Source organism: Alosa alosa, chromosome 4 (assembly GCF_017589495.1).
Source record: "Alosa alosa isolate M-15738 ecotype Scorff River chromosome 4, AALO_Geno_1.1, whole genome shotgun sequence".
Taxonomy (NCBI): domain Eukaryota; kingdom Metazoa; phylum Chordata; class Actinopteri; order Clupeiformes; family Clupeidae; genus Alosa; species Alosa alosa.
In genome coordinates this window covers 10256911-10274678 of record NC_063192.1, presented here as the reverse complement: position 1 = coordinate 10274678, position 17768 = coordinate 10256911, and the positions used below count along the sequence as shown (strand labels likewise).

Sequence of the window (17768 nt, the reverse complement as noted above, 5' to 3'; positions counted from 1 at the left end):
CCTCATTAAGACATCAAAAGAGTACACTAGTGTCTACCCCATTCATCATCCATAGAGCCTGCAAACACCACAAGCGCCAAGGTGGCTGGTAGCTTCGCTAGTCGCATGCTGTTTTCTGTCCCTAGAAAGCCACTAGTTATCTTTGCGTCTTAAATACCCATCAATTTCCATAACTCATCTGGTCAAGCACAGTCACACGTGTACATGTGTGCGCACCCAATCCTGTAAGATCATGTCCAATCATATGAGTACATCATGCCCATGTGTTTCACAGGAAGCTCCAATCTGTGCCTGTTATCACTCAAATGTTTGAATTGATTTTCAAGGCGGAGGATGTTACCGGTTGATTTTTTTAGCACTATAGCCAGACTGAGTCACCCTCTGTCCTTGCAGGACTTCCTCATTTCCAGGTCTGGACTGCATCATGAGGCACTTGGTTCTGTTAGTTCCAGCTGGCTGCTGACTCATTTTCCCCCTCGCAACCTGCAATGTTCTCCGCGGTGTTCTCTCCACTCTCCCAGAAAGCTACCCAGTTGGTCCTGGCGACTGGTCTGGTTATAACTCAGAACCGCATTGTTATTTTGGATGGGATAGTGTGATGTGGAGTTTGCTCAGACTACCTCGTCAGTAAAATGATCAATTAACATTTTGACTCAGTAAAAATGGAGATTACATAATGTTAATAACCTTTCAGTGTGGTTCTTGGTGCCATTTGAGGTGGAGGGGAGTCAATACAAGTGTTTTATGTCAGCTGTAGCTCATGCCAGATGTCTCCAGTAGAAGTCAAGTAAGCGGCATGAAAATCAAAATATCCAGTAACTCAGAATGCCAAGCTGTCAGTTCCAGTCGAGCCATTCATGGGTTCAATTAGGTGGATGGCAACGGGAGCCAAAGAATGCATCAGGTCCCTCACCCACAACTCAAAATTACATAATCTTTATTCAAGTTTTTTTTGCTTGAGGCACCGTAAATGAAGGGAGGCACAGAAGCCACAGATTTGGTTTCTCTTTCATCACTTGCCATGGAAGAGGACACAGGAACGAGAGCGGCAGATCTGTTGTTGTTCTGCCCCTCTGATCTCTCCAGACTGACTGTGCGTTCTCTGATTGTCTTTTTTCCCTGAACACACTCAGGGACACTCACAATGGAGATTATAAGGACTGTTTTCATTTTTATTTGTCAATTTGGGGGTGTGAGAGCCACATGCTCACTAAACCCACAGGATGTAATAGGAATCGTCTGCTAATATTTGTTTTCATTTCTCATAAACACAAATTAAAATGATTTCTCTATGTTCTAGTGCAGGTCAAGCTTGTGGTGTCAGTGGTATTAGGGTCAGTTTTGATAGCAGTTTGAATGTAGAATTATGAAGTAGCTGTGTGGTCGCTGGGTGGATGAAAGGGGAGAGGGATTTCTGCTGATCCCTGGGGAGTGTTAGTCTCTCAGGAGCAGTGCTCACTGTTTACACTCTAAACAGGGAGGGTGATGTGATGACACCCAGACAAGACCCATGGCCGTCAGACCATTTTTCAGAGCAAGGGCTTAACCCCTCACACCCCACCAAACAGATGCAGACAGCACTATTATAGGCTTCTGTCAACATTAAGTTTTTCTGTCCTTTTTTCCTCTTTTCTCTCCACACCACAGTTCTCCACATTTATTAATTGACTGCTGTTATGATGCTGACGTAGCCATTGCTAAATAGTGAAATGAGTCAAATAGGACCACTAAAGGTTTTATAAAACTGTAAATTTATGTTATATATGCGTGCAATCAGAATTGCATATTAACGCTGAGGTATTAAGGACTCTTATAGCTGTTTTTGTTTAGTGCGAGCTCTCATGTTATGAATGCTCCAGCATGTCCCTGGCACTAACCAAAACGTCTGAGCGTTAATGCTCAAGTCTCTACGTGCCATTGCGTGCCTCTCTCTCCGAGAGAGGTCGCCGTGGTTACCAGGTGGAAACAATTACAGTGCGGTGGACGGGAGCCAGGTGCTCTGTCTGCCACCCGCTGAACAGTAGCTGGACCAGAGGGGTAAAACAGAAGAGGAAAGACGAGACTGTGTGCCCCCTTCTACTCCTGCAAATCTATTCTCCAGTCTGTTTACCATGTGACTATTCTCTGAGGCAAAGGGAACACCTTGCAAGTGTCCTTTCCAGCCTCAAACACAGCTAGCACCAGTCTCCTGCCTTTGGCTTTGGCTAGCACCAGTGTCCTGCCGCAGTCGTCAACACTTTAGCGTCTCCTTTTTCACGTGTTTGCTCAGCCTAGTGTGACTCAGCCGTCAACCGAAAGATGCTTTCATTAATATGCGTTTCTTTTCCATCGTCTTTCTTTGCACGGATGTGGTAATGACTACCTGAGAAGGTCCTTTCAACTGTTTGTTTGTACCCTGCTCAGGGTCAGAAGTAAAACTCAGACAATCATTCCTGCAGAACACAGAGGCCTTTGAAGTTTGTTCAGTGCTTGCCAGGTCTGTCTGTCTGCATTCCAAATAGAAGTCGTCTGATCATTGCAGACATAACGCAAACAGTCATTCCATTGTTTTGGACTGGGCTGAGGGCGTATGTGTAAGCTGTTATACAAAACTCTACAAAGGAGCAAGGCTTTTATGATTGATTTTGATTTGATCAAAAAAAGGGAATTAGCTCTCCATAGCATGAAACAGATGTCCAGCAGCTACAATTCACTTTTTAAATTTGATCAGCATGTTTGAGGTCCAGGTCTGTCACGAAGTGGGGTACATTGTTCCATTTCCTCGTCCAAGCGATGACGTAACATTCCAGAGAGGTAGCAGTCACTGGCATGAATCAGCTAGGCCGAGCCCCTCTTGGGAGCTCCCCTTCTGCCCCTTGACCCCGAGGTGAGGAGGTCTTCAGCGAAGCATTCATCCCGCAGAGTAGCGGTTTCAGCTCGGATGTGTTCATTGCACACCATACACGTTCTCCAGGAGAAGGCCCTGCTGACCTCTTGTTTGTCAGTTGTTATGGAAAAAGTGGTCAGTCTTTGTTGAACATTCCAACTGCAGACCATTAACGAATCTACAGGACTGTTTGGACTCTCGTCAAGATAGCTGTAGTTTTGCTCACAGCCCCTGTTTACGGTTTAGAGAGAATTATGTAAGTAGTTGTTTTGATGAGTACTGAAATGGAGCACAAAGAATTTGTGTTCAGAACAATCCGTCAGTGAATTTCTGTCCATTCCTTCCAACTTTCCATGCTGTATCAATTCAGACTGGCAGACTTGTGCACTTTTAGTCGTACACTTCATCCCAGTTTGAATGAATAGACCATCTGATAACACTTTTTTGTTTCTGAAGTTGATATTTCAATTTTTGAACGGCACAGTCTCTTCTGCAGAGTCATTTTTGCCAGCAGTGACATCTCTTTCAGAGTTTCTGCTCTGTAAACATGTGCTTTATGCATATGCATGATATACTTTGTTTTTACCTACAACATTGTGATAAGTAGGCTATAACACTAACTTTGCAAAGTTAACTTGAATGCATCAATTTTGAACAAAGTTGTGTAGACTACACCGCGCCAGTTGTAGTCTGCATGAACAGTTCTTGCACAAGACACTGTTTTGATTTGCGTAGTTGCGTCACCCCCAACACTGACAATAACGTAGACAGCAAATTAAGATATTTGTTTGTTTTTGTGGAACGGCACCGGTAGGCTATGAAAAGCAGATTTCGATTTTCGTTACCACTGTGTAGCCAAGCCTTAAGCCTTACCCAAGTAGCCTAAATCGAGGTAATGTTTAATAATGCATGATTTATTTTGTTATTGAATTCGTAAGCTGGGATTCCTCTCGGCAACAATTATGTTTAAAGTAGCCTCCTTCTTTTTCAGAAGGGGCGGCAGGCAGGCTACTGACAGCGATGTACAGTGGCAGAGCGATGCACAGTGGCTGAAAGTGGTACTAAAGTTTCACACAGCTTCACGCCGCGTAATGCGCGACTGAAGTGGCCATTTGAAAGTAATGCCCACTGTATTTCCAGAAATTGAAAAATAATAATAATAAAAATAGTTAGCATAATCATTAGCATAATCATTAGCTGGGTTTTCATTAGAGCTTTGCTTTTGAATTTTACTAGTCAAAACAACACAATTGCAAAGTGATGTAATGAGATTAAATATGGGTTTTATCTTTTACCAGTTGTCATTACAGATAAATGTGACAACGGATGTCCCAAAATCTGATAAGGTTTGGCAGTTTAAGTTCAGTTGCATCCATCAAAAGCTGTGGTAGTAGCCAAGATGACAAAATATGAAGGGAGGAAAAAATATCAAGAGCAAAACCCATTATACTTGGTAGCAACAACGTCTGATAATTCTAGAAAGGGCATTATCCACAATTGTCATTGCTGCTTGGTATAGTACACTTTTTTTTGCACTGGCAAAAGAACCCAAATCTCTCAAAAGCCGTGATGACATGAGAATGTCGGAGTGAATCTCGCCAATAGAAAAATGGGATGCTTTCAGTGTGGTCTACTGGTCAAGTTGCTGATCCTCGGTCAAGAATCAAGAAGGGCAAGAATGTGGTCTTCCTTAAATGGGAAATACCTTAGCCTTTCAGCAAAGGCTTAAGAGGAAATAGCACCATCAGCACTTTTTTGTCCTTAAAGGTGCCATGTGTAAGAATTGAGGTAAAAATATCCAAAAGATGAGCTACACGCATCAAAAGAATGAGAAGAAATAAGGGCGATGATGTCATTAAAAAAATAACAAGGTATAGTGCTGCAGAGATATCAACCTGAATTAGCATGCTAAATTACTAGCCACAGCACGACAGGTGTCATAACACCAGCTTCGGCCATGGGAGGCAGTATGCAGACAACATAACCGCTAGCCAAACTGCAATACACGTGTCTCGGTTGTTACTCTAGGGTAAACCAGCTCACTTTCTGGAGGTATACTGCCCCCATCTTTTTTGGAATGTGGAGTATGAATTGATTTTTGGCGGACATTACACATGGCACCTTTAAGCACTTCTGTCATTTGCCTTCATGTGATAGACTCAAATGTGCAAGCTGACATCATAGCAGATGCTGAAATCAGTTGGCCAAAGTTTGCATACCTGTCGGGACGCAGACATTTTGGACAGACAGCCCTCTCTTTCTTTTGGACCGTCTTGTTTCTTGGAAATGGGCTTGTTTTCTCATTTCAGCTAGCCTTGCATGATTTTCTCAGCTGTCTCTCCCATCGATTGAAGTTCTGGGTCAAATTATTGGTCAATCATTTTATAATGGCTCAGTTCTGAGTGAGTGACCCTCCTGCAGATACATTAAAACAAACAAATCGAGCCTCTGAATCTCTCCCCGACATTGCATAGTGCTGTGTCCCTAATAAATGATGTGGTGAAATTGAAAAACAATCTGCTTTCAGAATTAGTTTTGCTTTATGGGAAATAGTGTATGATGTTTCAGGGGGCAGAGAACTACTATTTTTACAAGGCATATTCTTCTTTCCTTAGTCATACGAGAACTCTGATGTCAGTGAAGCTACCATTTCAGGCTAATTGTGTGCCGTCTCCAACTAATCAAGCATGTTTAGTTTTGCATTCTTTTTTCAGAATGTGAAATGCCAAAGGGATGATTGGAATACATGACCAAGACCTCAGCTTGTTTTTGCAGTGCTTAAGTATTGTTTTAAAGGATGTTGTAAGTCTGGTCCCTTTTAGCCTGATCAGGGAGAACTGTTTGTGTATTATAAAACACAAATGCTAGATTCCTATTTTTTCTCTCTTAACCATTACCTGAAGATATGTCTGGATTTTGCTTGGGGCAGTATTTGTTTGCCCAGGCCTGATCTCAAACACTACCATCGATGTGTCAACAGACATGTTCGAGAAACTCCTGTCAGACCTCACTGTATTTATGCCTCAGGCTGTAGAGGCTCTTAGTGTTTGGAAAATTCTGCGGCTTTTTTGACTAATACTTTATTGCCGGTTTGTGGTCTGTGGTTCAGGCTTCTGTGTTTTCAGCGCGAGGCCACAGGTATGCATAGTGTCCCAGGTCAGGCTCTGAGGTCAGGACCAACCAGCGAACCTGGCAGTCGCACACTCACGCCAGCTCAATCCCTCATACATCAAGGATGAGGTCATAAGTGATGAGCTCCATCACATACTTTTCTCTCTCTCTTTCTCTCTCTTTTTTTTTTTTTTTTTAAACATTTTCCCAAACACTTGATTGTGTCCTGTCAGCTGACAACGCTAGGCGTCAAAGCAAGTGGTTTTTGGATGCATCTGTGAGTGAGCTATTAAGATCACTGCTGTCAAGAAGGCTGACCCTGCCCTAGTCCCGTCTGTCAACAGCATTCAGAAGCAATCTGGAGGAATGAGGATGGGGCTTGGGAGCGAGGGGTTGGGGGTGGATCGGGGTTGGGGCTCTGTTTGGGATGGAAAAGCACCTCTCCCCTCAAGCACCGCGATGCTGAGAGTGGGTGGTTACCATTGGCGCTAAATCCATCTTACCAGTCTATGATTGCAATCAGGCTTTGGTACAAACCATTGGTTGTTCTCAAGAGAGCGTGCGCCATGTCAAACACCACAGCCTTGAGCTGTCACCTACCATTCCCTGCCTCCAAACAGCTGTGGGCCTTGACACAGGCTTACAGATAATTATTCACTGGTTCAGTGGCACTCCACGCCATTCTGCACACTCACCAGACCCTACTCTCATTCCCAAATGAAAATGGAACCAAACAACAACACAAGCCTGGAGACACAGAGGTGCTATGCTCTGCTGTGTCCAACTTGCTTCCATATGGCCTCCGACTTCTGCACGGGTGGTTCAGAGAGCAAGCGAACAAGTCTGGCTGTTTTGTTATCTCATGGGGATGTGTGTTAACCTCACCTCTGCAAGCCCACCCTGTGTTATCTACACCTATCAGGGTTTTCCATTGGGTCATGCTTACTAAGGCTTACTAATACCATCCCAGTGTGGTGAATTCGGCAAAGAACTGAATGCAAACTCTGTTCGCAGTAGTTTGCATTCAGGAGAGAATTTGCCATAGCTCTAGGCAATACTGTATTGTACTTTTGTATTGTACTGTCTGTTTGTGCCTTGGTACTGTGGCGCACACAGGTGGTGATTTTCCGATGCCTAAAGAGGACCACCCTTGACCAGAGGGTTGGTAAGGTCGGTAAGGGGCACCCTGCAAGGTAAAAACACTTTTAACTGCCTCGGTTTAACTAGGCTTTACTTCCACGACTTCCACTCTGCAGCATCTCTTTTTATAGAGATGGAGTTGTTTGCCACAAATGCTTTGAACACTCCGAGTGCCTCTAATGAATGTTGTACAGACTTTTACCGTGCCTCTACACACACACACACACACACACACACACACACACACACACACACACACACACACATACAAAAACAGCAGCTAGTGAGTCAGGTGTAGCCAGCATGTGCTTACGTTTGTGTACAAGCGTGTCTCTCATCCCCTGAGTAATGGCTGCATGTTTATCACAAGCAGGTTGGGGAACGTTTCGTCACCTTCCAGACCCGTGTGGATAATCATTATGGTCATTACAGTGGTATTCCAGCGCCACAGACCCGGGCACACACTTTTCATGTGGTGTCTAAATACAAACTATGATTAAAAAAGTGTTTTTCCACAATTCATGGCCAGTGTCTGTAGTTTGCACAGTGCCCGGATGGCATAAGCAATCCGTAGGTGGAGACTGCAAGGCAGACTTCTATCCGTGGGAGCAGTTAAATTTCTTAGCTGAAAAATGGAAGGGAAAAAAAAGAATCTCCACTAATGTTATATAAGGCGTACTGAATAGATCACTATCTGTGAAGTGCACAACAAACACACAATAAGAAACACTGTCTTGAATCATCACCGGGTTTTTAAATTAATGAAAAAAACCACAGACACAAACAAGAAAAAAAAATCTTTCCCGAAAGCGTAATTTTAAAATGTTGTGTAATATCTGAGACTCATTCAGCAATGTCCCGAGCCACAACTCAAAAGCCAGCACCATTTAGCTGTCTCAGTATTTGACACCGGGGACCAAAGCCATGTGTTTGGAAGGCTGGACGGCATGAAAAACAACAGGGATCAAATGAGTGTACTTTCCAGATTAGATTAGGTTTGAGCGAAGGGAGTGAAGAGCTACCTTCTTTTTCACTGCCCTTAGCCTTTCGTTGTGCTTTATGCCAGACTGCACTCTTTTGTGCAGAGGAGTGTTTAGCTCCGGCTGTGATGTGCAGGGTAGCAGGGAGTGGCTGGAGAGGGCTGAAAGAGGTTGCCAGGTCTGTCCCCTTGGATGTGCAGGGTAGCAGGGAGTGGCTGGAGAGGGCTGAAAGAGGTTGCCAGGTCTGTCCCCTTGGATGGATGCAGTGGGCCTTTGGGTTGCCTTCATTCCTTGGGAAGTAATGAAGACATTCTTGCGAAAATACTACACCTGAAAGGTTTTAACGGTCACATTTTTTCAGTGGCCTGTCATTGCCGGTCGACCAAGGTTCTGCGTCAAGCTTGAACTTTCCATTTCTGATGTGTACTATTATAAAATGTTTTCAACTTGTGTTTTGTTCTTTCTGTCAATGACTGTTTTTAACTTTATATATAAATATATACTTTAATATTATGAATTTAAAAATATTATGAATTTTCTACTGACAAAGGCTTTAGATTTGTTTAATTTTTAATATTGTTTAATTTGCCTGAAAATGTAAATACTGAGAGAAAACTCAGATTCCCTGTCCTTAAAAATGTTTGTAACCTGATAAGCTTGAAAAGGTAAACCTTTAACACCCCTTAGAGACTTGGCCTCAAAAGACTCTGTGCTCTGTTTGACATGGTCATAGTCATTGACCATGTAGTTATTTCCTCTGCTATGGGTCTGCCATGGAACCCATTAAAGCAGTCAGAGTTACGATCTGAATATTGCCTTTAGTTGTAAATCAGACTGATTAAGGTGGTTCAGTAGTCCTCTCCTGCCTATAACTCCGGTAGAATGATGAAAACAAGTACTGGACAAATAGGCTTCCACTCAGAGGTGAACAGAGGTGAAAGCCACACACTGTGTTTATGTGTAGGAACTAAAATAGAGAGGTGGTCTTTCAGGAAAAGCTGTTGAGGGTTCATATGAGCTGTGATAGATCAAGGCTCTGAACAGTGTGTCTATTCATTTTACATCCCATCGTTTTGCTAGTTGCCCCTAAGGAAGGTTACTAACCCGCATACAGTATATATATCACATTATCCCTGGATAGCCACAAATCCACCTAATGTCAACATGGAAGAATTTTCTGCATATAGCTCTCTACCTAAGCAAAGAAAGCCGGAGAAATATTGTTTGTAAAACAAAGATGAGGAGAAAGATTGCTACTGCAATGGAGGTTCTTATTCAGCCATCTCACAGCCAATACAACAACATTACACTCCACGGAGCAGCGGCGCAACAACAAGTTAGCTCAGTTCTCAGACCAGAGGCGTTGGCTCACGCTCCGAGTTTAGTCTGCATCTTCTGTGTTGTTGTATCATCTCATTCGAAGGTCTCGCTCTCAGGCCAAAGCAGAAGTCATCCCTCCATGCAGCTCTCTCACGCAAGCATTGGGTTTCCTCTCCTCTCCTCTCCTCTGCCTGTGCTCCCCCTTGTTTCCTTTGTGCAAAGATGCAAACAGCAGCTCGGAAAGCCTTATGACTTCTAATATCCGTCAGATAGCCAATGTCGGAGCCTGCTTATCCGGCAAGTGCCAGAGCCTAATGCTCTGTGGTGCACAGCGATCTTCCAGTCTGTTTGAAGTTGCCAGACCTCCGAAAGGCAATACCGGAGTCATGGGGTGATGGTGTGGGCTGTGGGGGTTAGAGCTCATATTTAAGGGCAGTGTGCCCTTGTTTTCTCTGGCGAGGACACTTGAGGACTCGTCTTTGTCTTAGAGGGACAATTACTTTAATGTCAGGGTATTTAGCATTAGGATTGGCATTCCAATTTGGAACCCACAGGACAGGACATGCCAGTGGAGGGATGACCTTGATTTTTTATGCTGGTGTCAGCTGAGTGTCATGAGAGGAAATTTCCATCCTGTTAATCAGTTAAGCCTCATGTGAAGGACATGGCACATATGAAAGATCTACTATTAATTTTATGTGGTTGCTTATCTGGCAAGACGTTCGTTTGCTTTCATTTTGACTTCTTAATGAGGCTTTTGTTAATGGCCAATTTTGTGGAATGAATGTGGTTTTCAGTTGGAGTATAAATATACTTGGGATTTTAAACAAGCTTCAGGGGATACATATGTCTGCATATTTTACATACTCAAAAACATAATGCAAACATAGCAACAGTCATAAATATTGTCCTGAATGGCTCCTTGCATTCAGCACTCCAGTTTTGTGTAAAAGATTGACAGAGTGACACACACAGTGTGGCCTTATCTAGCTGATGCAGGTTCGTGAAGCAGTGAGGGAGACATCCATCAGTTTTTTGCACTGCAGTTTATTTGTGCGAGCCTGTCATCTGTTTATGCTTAGACATGTGTACTGAGCTCGAGGCCAGATGGCCACAGCAGAGGGACAGAGACGTCCCCTGGGTTCACACAAGCTTCATTAGCCCTCTTATTCCCATTAGTCATCTCCGAGCAACACATCTGGAATGCCACAACTCGTTTCAACTCGGTGTGCGTGCGTGCGTGCGTGCGTGTGCGTGTGTGTGTGTGTGCGTGTGTGTGTGTGTGTGTGTGTGGCTGCATCAGTCAATATGTGCAGGGAGTCGGTATACAGATTGCAAGCGCTCCCTTCCCGAGACTTGATTGAGATGTCCTGCAAGGCTATTCAGGACTGTTTGGCAGACGTCATCATTTTTTTTCTGCGGAGTCAAAATGTAATTCAGGAATGGATACCCTTGTGAATTAAAAGCAGAAACCACATGTGAAGGTTGGATCTTCATCAGCATTATCTTTCACTGCCCCCCACCCCTCCTCTGCCCCGCTCAGCTATCTTCCTCCCTCTCCTGCCTGTTTTGTTATGTAACACACTTGACCACTGAGTTTCCAGACTAATGTGTCTTTTTGTAGCCTGAGAAAAATGGTCCTTTTGTCTCTCCTCTCCTGGACGTGTGCTCCTAGAAATAGTTGCAAGTACTTGCACATGTTTTCTTTTTTTTTTTCCTTTGGAATGAAAGGACATTACTCTCCAGGCAGCTCCTGTGTTTTTGGCATTAACCCACCACCAGGTACCAGACTACTGCACACGTCTGGCTGAGAGAGGCCGGGGCTCCCCTTCCCCCAACTTTATTACTTTTATTACTTTGATGTAGGTTTGAAGCCATTGGCAGAAAGACCAGGAGAGGAGGAGTAGAAGGAGGAAGGCTATGCCAAGCTCTGATTGTTTCCTTTTTGAGTTGTCTGATTGTTTATCTGAATTAGTATGGATAGCCAAGGAAATCAAGAGTAGGAATCAGTGTGCATCAGTGCAGACATTTTTAAAAGTTCTTTTTTTTTTATTATAACTTATAAAGTTAACCTTCCGTCTCTTTATCCCTCTGTTTATTTATCCTGTTTCCTGTATCAGTTTTTAGATATGTCTGTCCTCTTTGCTGTCCCAAAGAATACTTGGGCCCATGAATTCTCATCAGACACTGTTTGCAGAAAATATGAATATGACATTAAATCTTCAAAAAAAACTTTCTACAAAGATCATTACATAAATAGGAAGCCACCTGCCAGTACAAAGCCTTACTAATTAGCCTGAAACATTTTTATTGTACACTTTATTGTATCCATCTGATAAGGCTCAGGATCTGCTGATTGGCATACTTAGTCTTCTTCAGGCCCTGCCACAGGCGTACAGCATTATACAGCCTGTTTAGCTCATCAGGCCACATTTAAAAGCCTCCAGTTGGCTGGTGGTCATGGCAGAGGCCAATATCCTCAAATGAATGATGGGATCTGCTCTCGCTTGTTTCTGGTTTCCCTGCTTCAGCGCGGTGTTGAGTGCTCGCATACTGCAGATCAGCTTCAGCAGTCCTCTCTTTGTTATAGCTGCACTGGAGGTATTTATTATCAGTCGCTCTGACTAATCTTTGCACTTTCTCTCGCCACCTGTGTACATCTGTCTCTCTATTCCCCGCAGATGTTTCGTAACTTATGTTGTTGCCTTGAGCTCATATCCCAGGGTGTGCAGATCAGATTGATTCAGTGTTTTAAAGAGTTTGTTTGCCCTTCGTCTTGTTGATCTTTGGCCACGTTCAATCATCTCACCCTTCAGGAGGGCTCTTCAGAGGATCCATGTCATAATACAAGGACATAGATAGATAGATAGATAGATAGATACTTTATTGATCCCCAAGGGGAAATTCAAGGGTCTCAGTAGCATACAGACATCACACACAACATGCACTTACAGCAGAAATGGTAAACATAAGTATAAGTATACTTATGTTTACCATAACAGTATAAGTATAAACATATAACTAAACTCCACTGTACAATAAAGACAGTAGAAGATAAGAAAGATGAGAAAACTAACAAAACTAAATACTAAATACACTATATAAATTAAATTAAAAAAGTCCAATGTGCTTGAGGGTGATCAAGCATAACCTTAAAATGGAAGAAGGATTTTCCCCCAATAGCTTTCAAAGAAATGGAATGACACGTGTGACCCTCTTAGCTATTTTGCTTTCAGCACTTATTAGTACGATTGGGCGCCAACTCCATTTCAGCATGAACCTGGGGACATTTTCTCGACAAATACTGTAATAAAGCCTTCAAGCTGCTGGTGAATTGGAGCTCTGTGATCAGTTCTCATGCATCCTGCAAACACTTAGTATGTCAACTAAACACTTGAAGGGGGGTTTCCAGGAGTATTGGTTCAAAGTCAGCATTGTAACGGTCATTACTTAATAATGTCTCTATTTCCATACTTTCAGAAAGACTAGCCATGTTGAAAATACATTTATCTCCCTAACTAGAAAGGGTTTTATTGCACTGTATCATGGGACAGAACGCACGTTTCACCCATACAGATATGACTGGTAGCTCTTCTCCCAGGTAATACCATTTTCTTATTGTTTAGCTTTCCAGCAATCACGCCATCTGTAAAGCAAGACGAATCCCCTCACAGTGAACAGTGGAATCTTCCTCTCTGAAGGGCTTTCCAGAACCTTTCTATGGCTCTGGGGCTTTCTGAATCTTCCTCCTGTCTTGCCATTCTGTATAAAGGGTGCAAACAGAATGGGAAGTCTTTGTTCTCAGATCTGTTGAAAAGGTTCATAAAGTAACTGTGTACAGGTCTCTGTGTGCATGTGTGTTGGGTTGGGTGGGGGTGTTGTCATCAGCTCTCAACACCTATGCTGCCTCCTAGGTCGTCTCGTTAAACTCCAATGGCATAGCGATGCACATCCATTATACTCCTCTTACAGCTACAGTCGCCGCTCCTTCGTCAGGCACCAAAGCGTAGCCGTTGTTCCATACCCCCCTCGTCTGATTTTTACTCACCACCCCTCCAAACCTTCCTCTGCTCTTTTTCAAATGTTGCGTTTTAGCAGATGGGAACGACAGGCCCTGGCGCTAGTGGTGGATGAGCGCAAGCAGCCTGGCTTTCCAGATGAGTGCTTCCAGATGGAAGAGTTTCTAAACACACATTAGAGGGATCAGGAGACATGACAGAAATATAGATGATGGGCCATTTATCTCACAGGCCATCGCATCCACTCTCTGGCTGAGCCCGGGTGTCTATCGGGAGGACTTTTAATGAGAACTTTTTAGGGGACAAAGTCAACAGCTCCAGGCCAATAAATTGTTCCAGTAGTGAAAGGTGTAGGAGTTTTAATGACAGCCTCTGATTAATGATAATAATAGGGTCTTGCTGTGACTTGTGATGAAAAGGATGCTGCTGCTGCAGACTTGGGAAGTTTGTTGCGATACGGCTCATTAAATCTGTTACAATGCCTTGTTGCACTGTTCTGGTTTACCCCCACTCTTTGCTCTTCTTTATGGAGGTGCTAAACTTTGTTTATTGCATTCTTCTGTTAAGACAGTCTGTGTTTTTCTACCTAAATGGTCCAAAGAGGTTTCCTGCACAAATGATTACATAACTGATACAGTACAGCACAATAATTCTGTCAGCATATTATTGTTTATGTTGTCAGTACAGCCAAGCCTGTTGTCAGGTCTCTCCCAGATCTCAGATGGTTTAGCCTTGCTTACTGTACAGTATATCCCTGCTAAGCTGCTTCCTCAAAAGCACAAAGCCCCCAAGCATTTTAACCCAAGACAAAGGGGTCTGGGGTGCTATCGTTCACCCAGTAAAAGCCTGGTCTGGAAGTCATCGCTTCTGTTTCATCGGCTTTGGAATCGGACTGTATGTGTGTGTGACCTCAGTGGTCATCTATCACGCTGGCATCACGTTCCCCAGAGCTGCTTGGAGCCGCCAGCCACTGTCAGGTCACCGCCGCTCTGCCCGCCCATAAGTCTGACCCCTCATGTGCTCTCTGTCTCTCTCTCTCTGTGTTCCAGCATCAACAACAAATTGCAGCAGCCGGAGGCGGCATCGGGAGTGCTGGAGTACGCCATGAAACATTTTGGCGAACTGGTGAGAGCCCATCCCTCCCCTCCCCCCTCTCTCTCTCTCTCTCTCTCTCTCTCTCTCTCTCTCTCTCTCTCTCTCTCTCTCCTTCCTCTCTCATCCTACCGCCCCCTTCTCTCCTGGGTAATACAGAAAACACCACTTAATAGACCTCATGGAATTGCTCTCTACCCCCCCTTTCTCTTCCACACACATGCACACACAAGTGCATTCCCCTTGGCAGCAGGATGAGTACAGTTTAAGGCACGTGCCCCGGGACACTTTGTTCTTGTCTCTCTCTCACACACACACACACACACACACACGTGGATGCACGCTTAGCCATGTGGAGTCGTCCTGTTGCAAAAGTCATTGCTGGGCAGAAACTGTAGTATATTTATTCTGTTAATTCTAATATACTACAGTTAATATTTCTTCTATATTAATTACATATCCAAAATTATTATGGATAATGGTACTTGTCTCTTCATCTATTTAGAAGTATGTTCAAGTGTTGTCAGACAAGAGCTTTATTTGTTTTCAATTCACGTTGTCAATTTGTTTAATTAGAATTAATAAAATTACCCATCTCGGATGGACACGGTTATTATGTTGTCATTTTATCTCTCCAAATGTGATTCTTGTTGGAGCGACAGCTAACTGGATTCCTTCATGGAAATTTGCCGATGTAATAGAACATCTTTCCCTTCTCATAGAAAATAATTTGCTCCCTTGATGAAGGGTGTGCAGTGTTGAGCATGCTTCCTCCCGTGAACGAACAGTGTTTATCCACACAACATTTTCTTTATGTAACATGTGGCGACTGCGTTGTCCGGCGTGGCCCCGGGTGTCTCGGACACTGCCTCGAGCTTTGAACTGTAAAGCTCCGTGCTCCCGCTGCTGTTACCCCAGCATGTCTCATGTTCTCCAGAGGGACGCCTTCCAGATATGAACTAACACAAGACATGCCTTGGACACTGACACAACTGTTTTTTTTCCACATCCCATTGCGTAACGTTTCAGAAAGGGCCTCTTTGTTTGACTTTGATTGCCTCTCCCCATGTTGGGTTAATTGTAACAAGATGTAATTGTGCTGTCCAGCAATCATCCTCCGTCTGATCATGTCTCTGGTGTGTACATGTATGTCCAATTCGACCTTTTTGTTTTGGCAAATCAGGACAGTGAGCCACCCAGAGACAACCTTCTTACAACATCTATCCAAAAGAACATAGTCTTGGAGCTGACAAGATGTCTGTGGTGCTGGTGTGAAGGGAGATGCTGTCAGCATGTGCAACAAGCAATTTAAATACCAGTGCGTGGCGTTAAGAGAACGTTTAAAGAACGTTTTATGTGCAATTTATTTTATTGAGTGTCTGCATTGAGCTCAGAACAGTTCCTACCGCGTGAGCCCTCCCACTGTTTCACAGGTTGGTGCTTTGATTTTACGGGCCAGCCGCCCTCGTTTTTTGCTGGTAATCGTCTCGGTGCGCAGTCGTTGGAAGTGTCAGGTGAAGATTTCCAGAAGCCCTCGACGATGACGAGCTGCCAGTCAGCAAGCCCCCGTTCTCACACCCCTGTTTCCCCTCACCCTACTGGGGGAACAGCCTTAAATCCCATTCAGGCATAGAAAAGACTAGCGACGACAGGCGATTGAACGTTAATTCAATTCAGCGATCACAGGCGAAATAACCACTGGCAACGCGAAAACTTTTGAGGACGACGTGCAAATCACTGGCAGTGTGTATGCAGCTGTAGAGGAGCCTTCTCCCACCCATTTCTCAACCCTTAGCCCTCAGCCCCTCAGCCGGCTTCTTTTTAAGACTCCGCAAGTCAGCCGCATCACTAGGTGGCTACAGGTCAAAAGAGGACAATACCAGACTGTCCAGATCAGGTTAAGCCCTACCAACCCAAGAGATGAAAACCCTACAGTGGCTCCATTCACACGATGGGGTAAAGCATTTGCGCACACATGTTTCATCATTTCCACATTTGGAGCTTTAATTTTATGAATCTGTTTAACTGACTCCTAATGAGTAGTGTAATGAGTGGTTCGGGACTCCAACACTAAGCGGAGGAGTCTTGCTTTGTCCTGAGGGACTTATTTTCTGATGACAACCAGTGGACTATACATTAACCCACTTTTATATGGTTACTTTCCAAAATGAGAAAAGAAACTTCATAAAATGTGTTTTTAAATTATTTGTTACCATTCTGTGGCTTCCGCCACACAATTCATCACACAAATTAGGACAGATGTTGCACAGGAGCATATTACTTGCTGACTTTAATTTCAATGAAGTTACATTGCAGTAAGTGAATGGACTGCTCATGGAATGATAAGAATAATATGAATCAAAAGCACAAAACGCTTTGCCATCGACAGCGGTCATTTTCTGCAGCATTCTGAAGAATGGTATGATAAATGGCCAGAGAGCCTTGCAATACGGGATCACTCCTCCCCTGTGCTTCTGAACACAGTTTGACAGTAGCTGTTATCGCTGTCCGTACTTTGGAAGGGGAGACTGGACCAGTGTGCGACCTTCTCTCTCTCTCCTGGAGGCCAGCACTGTCCACGTGTTTATTTTGTCTTGTCTTTCTCAGTGGAAGCCATCTCTAAAGCTCAGATAGGATAGAAGGCCTTCAGGGACCTAGGACCTCCCAGTAGCAAAGATTTCAACACCTCCATTTAGGGCTGCACAATTAATCGAATTTTAATCACGATCACGATTTTGGCTTCCCACGATCAAATTTGCGTGATCGAGCGATATTAAAAATGCGTGCTCTATCCATAGAACCAACCTGGCAATCCATAGAACGCTCCGCTACAAAACAAATCAAGTGCTCCTTGTCTGACCATGTGCCTGCATGCAGCCTACCAATGACAGCTGCTCCCTGCACTGCTCAGCCTGATGGACTGTTCAGTTTGGATGCACTGTGGACTAATAGCATTATGTTAACTATTAGTAGGCTAGTTAGATTATTCAAAAAACCCATCAAAAAATCAACGATCAAAAAAGCTTGTTCAAACGGATCGAAAATATTTCGATTTAAGGCAAGTGAAGTTAACCAAAAACATAAGCAAAGCAGGGCTCTCAACTCATACCGTGGAAACACATCACATGACGTAAACCACACATGCCTTTTTTTTTTTTTTATCACGTTAACCTTTAGTCCTTGTTTGCTTCCTCCAATATAGCCTATAATAAGTGTTGAGCTAACGACGGATTCGTTCAT

The 17768-nt window shown here is 43.8% G+C and overlaps 1 protein-coding gene across 2 annotated transcripts in view; it reads left to right on the top strand.

Moving 5' to 3' along the window:
• mtor (mechanistic target of rapamycin kinase) overlaps positions 1-17768 on the top strand; it is a 94895-nt gene that overhangs the window by 45980 nt on the left and 31147 nt on the right. For both annotated transcript variants that reach the window (XM_048240486.1, XM_048240485.1), the window contains exon 29: positions 14486-14561. In XM_048240486.1, the coding sequence (XP_048096443.1) occupies positions 14486-14561 (76 nt within the window). The remainder of the gene's footprint in view (positions 1-14485; positions 14562-17768) is intronic.